At 44.2% G+C, this 13601-nt stretch overlaps 1 protein-coding gene across 2 annotated transcripts in view; it reads left to right on the forward strand.

Annotated features, from left to right (window-relative positions):
• The first annotated feature begins 7147 nt into the window (after positions 1-7147).
• The window catches only part of ADGRE5 (adhesion G protein-coupled receptor E5), a 46214-nt gene continuing 39760 nt past the window's right edge, over positions 7148-13601 (forward strand). Inside the window, exon 1 of one of the 2 annotated variants that reach the window (XM_083597592.1) lies at positions 7148-7303. In XM_083597592.1, the coding sequence (XP_083453718.1) occupies positions 7267-7303 (37 nt within the window). In that variant the 5' untranslated portion in view covers positions 7148-7266. The remainder of the gene's footprint in view (positions 7304-13601) is intronic. The other variant, XM_083597591.1, reaches the window with a different exon arrangement.

Raw genomic sequence — 13601 nt, forward strand, 5'->3', positions numbered from 1 at the left:
ATGTGGAAACTCAAGTGATATTTTGAAAGTTTAGGAAAGATACCAAGAACAATGTGATTGAATGTAGAGACTTTGATTTGTTTGTTCTATCCTCCCCATATATTTATGACTCAAGACGGATTATAGTATTTTGAAAAAATATTTTTTATACTCAGCTCCTTGCAAAATGTCATGAGCTACTTTTCTTTTTTTAAAAAAAAATTATGTTGGCACTTTATTTTATTTATTTGCATTTCATATTAAGCTTGTCCGTGAGCAATTCTGAATTATTCAATGTTTCCATATGAAACTTCAAAAAGCACATGCCTTCTTTGGAACTCCAACCAGCCCCATCAGCAGAAGCCCTATGCAAGAGCTTCCACTTGTGCAATGGGGCTTGCTTTCTCCCCTCCCCTCCTGCAATTGGCTCTTGGAGGGATCAGGAGAACCCCCAGAACAGCACATGGTATGGTGGGAGGAGAGAGGAAATCATTCCATCTGGGAAGCTGGAATGCTTGTGGAGATGGAACAATCAGAAGAGAGCAACACTGAATTCAATCCCTTGAGTCTTGTACATGTGCAGAAACGCTCACACAATCAGGCAATATGGCTCCACAGCACTGTATGCAAGGGAAGGGAGAAGAATCTTGAGAGAGGTTTGCATAAGCGAAATCCCCTCCCACTGCACCAACCTCTCCTGTTGCTAAGTCCATACCCTCTTCTACAGCTCCGCCCCACCTACTCAGTGTTGGTTCAAGGGGGGAAAACACATGGAAAGGAGAATTCCCTGGATGCAAAAATCAAGTTTGCGGCAAGGACTCTTTGGTGAGAGAACCCCAACAAAGATTTCAAATCACAAAATATGCAGCAAAGTGCAGCAATATTGGCTCTTAGACCTTTAAAATATGTTCTTGTGAGTTCCAAAACTTCTATCCTCTCTCAGCATAGGAAAAGAAGGCAGGTTTGGTAAGTTAAAAGTTGGTTTACTTACATGCTCTCCAAAGGTCCTGTTCGGGTGCTTTTCCATACATCAGTCAGAAAAGTTGTACCGGCAGTAAGATGTAGTTTAGTTCCAAAGTGGTGCAAGTTCCTAAATTATTGGTATAGGAACACAATAACGGCTTGTGAGCAACCAGCTTAGGCTCTTCACATGCTGAGTTTATCAGGTTGACTGAAGGAGAACCATAAGCTTGATTACCTAGTTCCTCCCAAGGTGAGGGGAAGTGGACATAGCTAAGCCTTGCTGGATAGATTACTCTATGGTATTAACCCCTTCATGCATTAATTAGGCTTAGCATGTTGGTTATATGAGGCTGGTTATCCCACACTCGGCATACTGGGAATATTAATATATCATTGAAGTGTTGCTTCCCTCCTAATTCACAGACTAGCTTCAGCTAACGAGCATTTCCTTTGATGCAACTCTCCATGTAGCAACCCCTTCCAACTGGAGATGCACTGAGGGACAGCCCTGCCAGGTGCAGCTCATAGCATAAGCATTGTGAAGGAGAAGATGCAGCACCTGAGGAAAAATCTCTCTCTGATGTAAGTCTTTTTAAAAAGTGGGTGGAAGTGGCATTTGAGCTGTGAATGGAACTCAGAGGCAGAGCATCTGCATTGCATGAAAAATGTCCCAGGTTCAATCCCAAAATTTCTCCAGGTAGGCAAAGCTCTGGGGTGTCACTACTAATCAGTGTAGACTAGGGGTGACAGTGGAAGGTATCTGGATGGTTTGAAGTAAAGCAGGATGGAGTTGGGGCTCTCAATTTTTTAACAGTGACAACAGAATAAATCCCACCCAACACACGCTAACTCTGAAATGAAGGTACAGGGAGAATCAGAAGTGGATATTTGGCTTGGAAGGACTGAGCTCAAAAAACAACAACCCTGGATTGAGAATATGTTAATCCTAAATTAAAACCATTTCCACCTGACTGTAAAACACAAAATAGATCCCACAAGCCTAAAGTCTGTCCATCCCTACTGGAGAAAATATTGAGCTAGCTGAGCCAGTGTTCTAACATGGCATAAGACAGCTGCCTATATTCCTGTGATATGGTTTCTCCTTTTAAATATGATACTACGGCAACTATTCCTTTGGCCCATTTCTCCCCATGCCCAAGCAAAATACACTCTTCACATGTTCAGAGTGACTGTTTCCGTAAGCCCTTTGTTTTTGCGAAGTGTGTATGGGGGGAATTCAATCCATAAAGGAAGACCAGTCTTCTATTGCCCCTAAGCTCCAGCTGTGGAGGAGAACCTCTAAGTTTATCTGCCAGCATCCTTTATTCCACCATCTGCCCACAGGGTTTTCTGATTCTCTGGGCATGTTTTCCAGACTTAAAAAAATTAAAATAAATCCCTGTTTGGCATTCTGTTCCTGCCTTCTGGTCCTTATGGAAGAACTCCAAAGGAGTTGAAATGCTGTAACAAACAAAAACCAAAAACCAAGCAAGCTTCTTAAAAAAATGTACTCGTTTATTATGTAAAATTGTTGTGTCTGCCTATGACACCAAGTTCCAAACCATCTGCAGCCGGGGCCTTGCAGCCCCCACATACCACTGTCATTGCTGAGCCAATATCCTTCTCACAGGCAGACCCAGACCTGGGGTGACAGGACCATGACGGAAATCACTGAACTAGCATTCACACAAGCAGACGCCACCACCGTATGCCTACTTATCTTCTTCCTTTCTTTGTAAGAGGAATTTGGGTTCTTTGCATCTTCGCCATTATTTAGTTTTCCTTTGTTTTTGTTTTTTATAAGATATTTATTAAGTTTTTTTTTTTAGTACAAAAAGAAACATAAAAAAACATCCTTTTAAACAAGACAGGATGAGATACAAAAAAGAAAAAAGAAAAATCACAAAGAAAAAAAACAGAAAATTAACATCCCTTAGACAAAAAGAAAAGTCAAGAAAGAAAAAAAAATACAGCAACTCTTCCCATTTGTTTTCTTTCATTAGCCTATTTCCTTGACCACCTCACACCTCCCTTTTTTGTATTCTTGGTCACTTTTCCATTTCAGCAAATCCTTTCCCTCCTTTCAAATTTCTGTCCTGTAAATTTATCTTGATATTAATATAAATTTACTTTCCCTCCTTTCACCAATTAACAGTCTATTTTTTCCTAAACCTTTATAACATTTCTGCTAAAGTCACATAAATTCATTCCAACATCATTCTAACATTCATTAATTTTGCAGTGTTTCTGTAAATAGTCTTTAAATTTCTTCCAGTCTTCTTCCACCGACTCTTCTCCCTGGTCTCGGATTCTGCCAGTCATTTCCGCCAGTTCCATATAGTCCATCACCTTCATCTGCCATTCTTCCAGGGTGGGTAGATCTTGTGTCTTCCAATACTTTGCAATAAGTATTCTTGCTGCTGTTGTAGCATACATAAAGAAAGTTCTATCCTTCTTTGGCACCAATTGGCCGACCATGCCCAGGAGAAAGGCCTCTGGTTTCTTCGGAAAGGTATATTTAAATACCTTTTTCATTTCATTATAGATCGTCTCCCAGAAAGCCTTAATCCTTGGGCATGTCCACCAGAGGTGAAAGAATGTACCTTCAGTTTCTTTACATTTCCAACATTTATTATCGGGCAAATGATAAATTTTCGCAAGCTTGACTGGTGTCATGTACCACCTGTATATCATTTTAATTGTTTTTGTTTCAAACATTGCAAATATTAGATAAAACGGAGTGTTTCAAGAAGTGGCAGAGAGATATCTCTAGATTTGTCTGGCAGGGCAAGAAACCTCGAATAAAATTTAAGATATTAACCGACACTAAGGAAAGAGGTGGATTTGCCCTGCCAGACTTAAAACTTTATTATGAATCAGCCGCTTTTTGCTGGCTGAGAGAATGGATGCTTCTTGAGAACACTGATGTGTTGGATTTAGAAGGTTTTAATAACGTTTTTGGGTGGCATGCATATTTGTGGTATGATAAGGTCAGAGCACATAAAGCGTTTAAAAACCATATTGTCAGAAAAGCACTGTTTAATGTTTGGATAAGATACAAGGATTTGCTTGAAAATAAAACCCCAAGGTGGCTGTCACCAATGGAAGCGAAGGCTCAGAAAAAGCTCAATATGGAGGCCAAATGGCCGAAATATTGGGAAATTTTGGAACAAGAGGGAGACAGATTAAAACTGCAGAGTTTTGAAAAATTAAAAAATAGAGTGCGAGATTGGCTTCAGTATTATCAGATAATAGAGGCATACAATTTGGATAAAAAAATTGGCTTCCAGGTGGAAAAATCAAAATTGGAAACAGAACTGTTAGATCCCAAAACTAAGAATTTGTCAAGAATGTATAACTTGCTGTTGAAATGGAATACTCAGGATGAAACGGTGAAATCTGCTATGATTAAATGGGCACAAGATGTTGGACACAATATCATGATGGCTGACTGGGAACAGTTATGGACCACAGGTATGAAGTTTACGGCATGCAATGCCTTAAGAGAGAATATTTAGTTTTCCTTTGTTCCTTATCCTTGCAGATATTATTTCTGCCCTTGTAAAACTTGCGCAGTGCAGCTGAGAGAGGGAAGACTTCCATTTCTCATTTATGGATTGGCAGATTTCCCCCCACACCACACCACTCCACCCGCTGAGACATAAGACAGTCCCGTGCCTGTGGTGGTTGGCAGACAACCCTCCTCCCTCTCAGACTTCCATAATGTGTTCCTCTCCCACCTCTGAGAATTCTGTAGACCATGTCAAAAGCCTGTAGTACATTTCCCAGCTCAGGGGAAGTAGAGAGATATTAATTAATCCCAGGCTGCAGAGGAGTAGTGGCACAGCAACTGCTGCCTCTTGTTCCATTAATTCTTTTCTGCTAATAAGTTAGAAGAAATGGAACACGTATGGAATGAACACAAAGTTACCTCAGAGCCAATACACTTGTTATTTGTTGATTTATCACCCTTCGCACAAAAGGCCACATAATAAGCAGACGTGCCCAATTATTCATAAATTATTTCAGTCACTGTTACCCTCTGGTTGCAATAGCTCTCGCCCCATCCAGAAAAACTAAAAACTAGTCATAGGCAGTTTTTGGGAGTTGTTTACAACTCCAAGATGACTTCCAGTGTATCGTTATTTATTTAGGCATACATATCCTGCCCTCCAAGAAGGGTCCCAGGGCAGCTAACAATATCAAATTATCTGAAGGCAGCCCTGTTCCGGGAAGCTCTTAATGTTTGGTATTGTAGTTTTGTTTCTGCTATGAAAAGTGACACCAAGGTCGATTTCACCCCACTCATGTAGAAGTTTAAGCTGCAGGGGACCATACTAGGAAAAAGCCACACAAAATTCATGTTTGGATCTGGGATAGAGTGATACCTATAAAGATCTGTTGCAGAAGTTCTGCTTAAGGTTCTCTCAGGCTGGGTGAGAGTGTGGCCTGGGGCCTTCTCACCTCTGGCCCCATTTGTGTAGAACTTCCTGCGTGGATAGACTTACCTTTACTTCTAGCCTGTAGACATTCAGGGAGAAAGGTACAGCTTCCTGTTTAAGTGGGCTTTTCACTGTGTTTTGGATTGCATGGTCTTTTGTTTCCATTTTTTATATAGCATTTGTATATAAGGTTGGTGTCAGTTTGTCTCCTGTTCTTAGTTGGTCACCAACACCACTAACAACTTTTATTATATGGTCACAGACCTGGTAAAACTCCGGTCAGTGTTCGCTTTGTATCATATTCATGATTCTTGGAAGTGCTGTGTAAATGTTTTGAAAACAGCTTAAGGTTTTGAGTATTGTTGTAATTGACTGTAAGTGACCTTGTTTTTATGGGAATGCAGGACCAAAACTAAACTGAACTAAAATGCTGTGCAATTATAAGGGTGTATCATGTTTTAAAGTACCAGAATACTATTGATGTGGGCTGCCAGGCAACCAGAATTTAACCAACCCACCCAGTTTTAAGGCATCTTCCCCACCCCTTGTATGGTGATCTTCCCACCCGTCTGGTTTCCCCCACATTGTCTAGAGATGTATGCCTGCATCGTGTATGTGTAGTGGACAAGGAAAGGTGTAGAACTGGGTGTTTGAACATAGAGTAGCTTGTGTGTGCAAAATTCAAATGACTTCTGCACTGTATTGATCACTGTCTGCTTCCTATTGAAAAGAAAAGTGCCTGAAGTGTGACAGAGCCGAGGAAGGTATGGTGGGAAGCAGGGGAGGTTCAGCACCTCTGCATCCCTTGTGATGAAGGACCAAGTATTTCCATCAACATGAAAGAACCCTAACCTTTGTACTTTATGAGGGTCAAGCACCTTGCCAGTTCTCCTCCTGGCTTCTGATTCTGCATCTGTTTCTGCAAATACTTGCAACCAGAAAAACTCACCTTTTTCCTCTGTACAAAGCAGTCCTTGATCCTTCTAGGAACATAGGACGCTGCCTTATATCCAGATCACTTGCCCATCTAGTGCAATACTGTTGACACTGACCAGCAGCGGCTCTTGGCTCTCCAGGACTTCAGACAAGGGACATTCCCATGTCCCAGTCTTATCTGGAGATGCCAGGGATTAAACCCATGGCATTTGATTAGGGAACGCAGAGGCCTGTCTTTAACATGGTTTTTGTTTGTCCAAGAGAAAAGGGGATAGAAACAAGCTGCTTTGTAAAGCAGGGCAGGATCTTTTTTTCAAGCCTCCCACACCCTAAGATGGAAATCCAGTTACGCACAGTATTATAAGGTCAAACCCCTTCTAGTTAGCACTCCTTTAAAACGAGGCCGTGCCTCCCCTTCTTTCAGGTACAAAACATTTCAGCCCCGTAATCCCACTCCGGATACCTCAGACGCAGCCACCCGCCATACTGCAGCATGGAAATGAGAGGCGCAGCCGAGGGCGCCTCACTTTCAAGCTCCTTCCAGGGAAGCCCTGGAGGACCCTTGCGCGACGGCTAGTTTGAGGTGTGGCCCAGGGCTGCTCTCTCCACCGTGTGCGAGGGCCGAGCCGTGGCCCGGACTGCAGAGACCACGTTATTCTAGCACTAAGGCCTGGCCCGAGTCCAGACACGTTTCCCCCAATCACCCCCGCCCCGTCAGCTGCCATGCCTTGCGAGAGGGGGCGGTGGCTTCGGCTGGATCCCAGCCTAGGCGATGCCTCTCGCCCCTCTCTCTGCCCAGCCCCTGCGTGTCTGGGCGGGTCCTGGCGGGAGTAGATGCCGCCCCCCGCCCTGCCCCGTCTCACTTCTCTCTTCCTTTCTGGCCGGCCCGGAGCCCTCGCTCGCAGCACCCGGCATTCCCCGCCCTACGCCCTCGTCTAGCAGGAGCATGGCGCTCTCCCCGCGGCTCCGGCCGCTGGCCTTCGGTGAGTCCCCCGGAGTCGGGGAGCCCTGCGTGGCTTGGCCCCCACTCAGATGCGGCGAGGCTCGTGGCCGCCTCTCTGAACGCGTGCCCGGGGGTTTTGTGTAACTGCTAGGGATCCACCTGCACCTCCCAGGGACTTGTTGCTGCTGCGGGGAGGCGAGACTCGGTTCTCGCTGTCTTGGGGTCTCGCTTCCCTTCGCCTCCGGAGGGGCTGTGTTAAGGGAAACTCCCCGAAACTTCTCCTCTCTTCGGCTGCGCTAACTGCGTTGGTTTGCAAATGCCGTTGCCGCCTTTTTCTCTTTTACCCCCCAAGTGCATCGCCAAGGCACTTGGGAAATATAAATCCCGCGGTAGCAGCAGAAGCCAGAGGATTTCTTTCATTTCGCAAAGCAGGCTACCGTTGCTTTTTTAAAAACTGATATTCTCCAATAAGGAAAGTGACTTGGAGTCATCCCCCACCCCAGCACTTTACGCACATTGTCCCAGGAACAGTTGCAAAACCCCGGTGTTGTAAGCCTGCGCTACTATGACAGGGCACCATTAGACGTGGTTCTCGGGGGCCCGAGGGAGGCGTCGGCTTGAGCGGGACGCAGGCGAGATCCCCTGCTTTTGATCCCCTCCTCAGCCCTCGGCCCCGCTCTCCCAGCTTCCAGTCAGGAAGGAGAGCGGCGGCAGGTGTGTGTGGAAGAGAGAAAGCAGCGCGGGATCGCTGATTTTGGAGGGGATTCAGTGGTTGGGAAGGGCCTCGGTTCCCTGCCTCGTGAGGAGTGATTGAATCAGGGCGGGCCCTACCATTAGGCAGACGGCGGTGGCAGCTTTAAGCAGTGGATGGTGCTGAGATACTGGAAGATGGAGATGTGGGTGCTACTCCCGCCTGCCTGCCCTGGGCTGCCCAAACCAGCCTGCAGACCTGAATGTTGGTGGATGATGCTGCCTAATTACCACCTGGAAGTAAGAATCAGCTGCCAGCCCAGGGTTGCTTCCAGCTGAGCTGTTTATTGAGCAGGCATCCTGATTTGTTTGCACAAAGTTTGTATGGAGGTTCTGCGACCTTGGCTGTTTATTGAGCATTTGATTTGAACTGTTTGTTTCTTCAAGTAATTGCTATCCTGGTGTGTTTTCCCATTGCTTTCCTTATCACAAAAAGTCTGGATTTTTTGTGGGAAGAGAAGTGGATTTGTTGTTTAAGAATTGAATCCCACCCAAAAACAACCGTCTGGAAGTGCCATTATTAATTTTTGTGCATTGAACTTGTCCGCCTCAGGCAGCAAAATGTCTTGGGCCATCTTTTGCAAATGAGATCACTCCATGCGTTGGGAATGGGGGAGCAGGGTTGGGCCTTTCACCACCCATGTGCCTAACATGTTCTGGGCAGCTGTGAGAAGGAAACCTCAGTATAGGCCAACATGTTACAGTGGTACCTCGGGTTAAGAACTTAATTTGTTCTGGAGGTGTGTTCTTAACCTGAAACTGTTCTTAACCTGAAGCACCACTTTAGCTAATGGGGCCTCCTGTTGCCACTGCTGCACGATTTCTGTTCTCATCCTGAAGCAAAGTTCTTAACCTGAGGTAATATTTCTGGGTTAACGGAGTCTGTAACCTGAAGCGTATGTAACCTGAGGTACCACTGTATTGTAAAGCTCTTCCATGCTACGAAGAATCTTGGGGCAATACTAATCCCCCCTTGTGTGGAGAAGTACAAGCCCTGAGATAAACACATCATTCTTGAGGTGACATTATGCATGAGGGGGTTTTCTGACTCCCCCAACCTGGGTGTCCTCCCCTCAACCTCAAGCCACCATCAGCTGCTTTAGCTGATGTAAAGAAAGCTCTTGAGAAACATCTTGGGGGGCTGAGAGCCAAAGACAGAGTAGCTTGTGTATGCCTTGGCCAGGTGTGGGGAACCTTTTGTACCCCCAGTTGTTGCTGAACTACCACTCCTGCCATCCCTAACCATTGGTCATCTAGCTGGGTCTAGACTGTCCAGTGAGTTAATCACGTAGCTGAGATTTGAACCAAGCTACCTAGTTCATACTTTTAACCACTAATGTTTAATATTTATAAAGTGGTTGGGAACATATGAAGCACAATCAGTAGGGTAAGTTTATTCCAAGTTGGAAAATCTGTTGAAGCACAATGAAAGATTAATTTCTATAAAACTTTATTGGGGCAACTGCGAAATCTTCGCATACAAATATAATGAAATAATTAGTAGTTCAATCACTCTTTTTTTAATGATTTAAATGAATAATACTTGGTCACAGGTAAAGTATTATACCAAATGAAATACTGTACGACGAATGCCTTGGAATGCGTAATACACAGTACTTAAATTAGCCGTACATAATTTCAAAAAAATGAGGGTAACCACTCAGAAATGCAAATTATAATGGTTCTGAAAACCATCAAACTTTAAACAGAAATGTAGCACAACTTGTTATAACAGTACAGGGCATTTTGATCTTGACCAAGCCTTTTTTTTGCAGTTAACTGCCCTTTCTATATCTTTACTGAAAGGTATTACTTTTAAATAAAAATGAAAGACTTATATGGAAACAAGACACTTGCAATCAGATCTGTTGAGACATAAATTAAAACAAGGAACACAAAACACATGGCTACATAATAAGCATCAGACGGCTTAATAACGAAAATATTAAGGAACAAACATGAAACACACACCCTTGGGCTCTCTCACTCTCTTTGTGGCTGCATACACATTACTGGCTTAAAACACAGCTTGGTCATTCTTTTTCTCAATTTGAACCAAAGTTGGTCTGGAGGGAAACCATAGCATAGATACAGAATATGGTTAACATTGTGTGTAAGCCACTTCCCAAACCATCTGTGGGAGTACACAGAATGCAGAGTGAACGGGAGAGTGTACACAGCCAAAGGCTACAGTAACCCTATGCACACATCGGTGAGTCAGTCCCACTGAATTCAGTGTGGCTTACTTTTAAGTAGACACGCATGCCTGCGCTGTAAAATGTGTTATTTGTTGCAATCCAACCAAATGCACACATACCTAGGAGTGAGTCTCACTGAACGCAGTGGGACTTTCTTCCAAGTAGACATCTATACGATTGCAATGTAAATCTCCTATTGTATGCCGCTTTTGAGACTTGCTGCCTTCTTTGTGTTCTTCACCCTCTGCTGTTTCCACTTCCTTAAAAAGTAAAAGCAGAATCCCATTAGATCTGGGGCACTGCCCTGTCCTGTATAAGTTATCAGAGTCGACAAAGGCACAGAATGGGCAACCAGATGAAGAGGAGAGAGAAGCCAAGAGTCCTGGTTTCTCATGCTAACCTCTAGTTTGACCCACTAGGCACCACTCTCTTCCCATGGCTAGGTCTATGTTCTTGGCATCAGTCAGGACACAGTTGAGTGGGCCCATGACACAAGCCAGGAAGAATTTATTTTCTACTTTAAGGAGTATTTTGATATTTCTCATGTTGAAGCTTTACTGGAATTTCACATTCTTTGACCCTAGTTGGTCCTGCCAGCTATGTGACATCTAGGGGGTGGGGTGGGGTGGGTGACATCAGACTTGCTTTAGGAATGACTGGGCTTCTTCACTCCGTAGAAAACATGGGCCAAAAATTCCAAACCTGGGCACCTTTTGTTATAGTCTGAAGTCTAGACCTGTTTTCAAACTGTGGCTTGGTTTCTATAGGAGTGACCATCAATCAGGATGTCTCTCCTGGCCAGTGTATCAAGTAGATCTAGATGCTGTTTCTGGACCACACTGTTTGGTAACGAACTGGGACACATTTCCATCTATCTCAGATTCTGTTCTCAACAAATGTTGCTGTTGAGAATTAAGACTGTCCAACACAGGGTGTAGCTTAACTTCGGGCTGCTACAACAAAATCCAGGCATGGAGCGTGTGTGTGTGTGTGTGTGTGTGTGTGTGTGTGTAAAACTTGTAATGAATGCAATACTATCTGATGTCAACCTAAGATAAGATTATTTTTAAGATGCTTCATTTTGGAAAGTGTATATGTTTGTTCCCCCTGCCCCCCAAAGGAAAACTGTGTTAGGGTCTCAGCTTGGGATGCTGTGCATGAGCTTTGATGAGTTGGTTTTGCACATCTGATTCTGGGAAGCCACATGCCACTCTCTTGAATAGCCCAAAGTGGCAGACAGGTGAGTCATAGGGTTATGTATATGACAGGCAATGTTCATAGTCAGGCAAGTAATGTATAGCATCCGCTTCACCACCACAACACTGCATTTTCTTTTGCTACTAGATATGAAAGCAAAAACTGGTTGATTTTCAACGGAGAGTGTGGCTGCTAATCAGGAGGGTGGCAATGTTTGCAGAGGTTGGAGGGGAGGCAGATTTCTTGCGCAGTAGTGGCAGATCCATTTTAATTGCGCAACCTGAATTGTCTGCTGTGCCATTTAATCCTACATCAAATTAGCAGCCGCCAGGAAGCGTCTCTTGCTCACATACACACCAGGCTGCTGTTAAGATACAGCTGTAGCAGAGTGTTGAAAAGTTGACAACTCTAGATGTGAGATCTTGGTCAATTTTGTGTCAATTTTGGTTCTCTCCATTTCTCTCTTTTTATCTTAAATTCACTTCTCCACATTTCTACAGCAATCAGTGACTTCTGTTAATGAAAAAATGTTCATGAAAATTATCCAGCATCTTAATGTGAATTTCTCCTAACACATTTTTGTGTGTGGCTTTGATTAATTTACATATTTTTTGCAAGCTGTTTTCCATGATGCAATGCATTGTTCCATGTTTTTTCACCAATATATTCATTTTTATGCATATTTCCCCCAATACATGTATTTTTATAAACATTGGTTGGCTGGCAAACTACATTACAACATTTTGAGAACTGCAAATTTTGGAGGATAGCTGTGTTTTGGGTTCCCATATTGTTTTGATGCAGATTAAGTAGGTTTGCCTTTAAATGCCAACTTGAGTTGATTTTCTCCTCTGTCCCTACCTGCGAGAACAGCCAGCCGCACGAGTTGGGAAGCAGTTTTGTGTGAAGCCCTGCTTTCTGACCGCTGCTATACTTTGGACACAAATGTCGCAGGCTTGAAACGCAAAGAATTCAGAACGCCTCCCTGCCGGCTGCCAATTTATAACAGCAGGGAATACCCGCTAGAGGTCTGACGTGGGGACTCAGTGCTATTTCCAGAGCCTGGATTGATGTCTGCCACACCTGCTCACATGGCATGTCCAGGCCCAGGGGGACCGCTGAGTCTAGTCAGCATCCACATGGCTGAGAATGTGATGTGGGGGAGAAGTATTGCGATCTTGAATAGGAAAATGAGCCCTGGCCTCCCACTCATTCAAAAAGGAAAGGTGGGGGTGGCTGCTGGGTATTTCCATGGCATCAGCTGCAAAAGACTTTTTTTGTTGTGACTCGATGTCTCACTTTCAGGATGGGATTTCCCTCTTGAACGGAGGCTTGAATGAAATCTCACGAGCCAGCTTCGCTTCAGTAGTTTCCAGATCACTACATTTGTAGTGCAGTGTCAGTCATGGAGAGTGCTGCTGCTCCTCTCTGGTCCATCTTTGTAGGCTTCCTACAGGCATCTTGCTGGCCACTGTGAGAACAGGATGCTGGGCTAGATAGGCCTAATCCTGCAGGGCTCTTCTTATGTTTGTAATGGGCAAGGAGGCCGGGGGGAAAGGGCGGAATGTGAATGTCTGCTTTCAGGATATTGGCTTTTTGTGTTAAGTAACTCAATGAATCAACTCAAGAGCTGATCTGACTACTTGTATAAATGGTGCCAGCTCTGTATCTAGTGTAGATCTGCAGCAATTCTGTTAGGGAATGTTTTCCACTGGGAGGAAGTGTGGGCTGGCCTGGGAAGAGGGAGAATGACAGATCTGTCACTAACAAACAGCAACACTCTTGGCCTGCCATTGTAACAGCCTAGCCGGATTTGGCCTTCCATAGTTTATTCATATATAACGCAATGCAGTGTGGGCCTTATAATGCAGGTGGCCTCACAATGTCTTCCAGGCTCTCTTGCAAAAGGAAGTATCTCTTTGGGGGCTTTGTGGATACCGCGGTTCTTGTTTTTCCTGCCCAGGCGTAAATTATGCTAAAAACAGGCCATGTGGGTGGAGAAGCATCTGGGTTTCTCCACATATCGCTTGTTAGTTCTCTTTTCTTCACATCACTCAGCTCAGGAAATGAATCAGCCTTGCCAAGTGGGTTACACAGTGATTCCATAGCTACTCTGACCCTCGTCTGCCTTTCCTCCTGGAGTTTAATGGCTCATTCTCAAGTGGTGTGTATTTACAATGAATGAAACAGTGT

This window comes from Podarcis filfolensis (assembly GCF_964270895.1).
Source record: "Podarcis filfolensis genome assembly, chromosome: 2".
NCBI lineage: Eukaryota > Metazoa > Chordata > Lepidosauria > Squamata > Lacertidae > Podarcis > Podarcis filfolensis.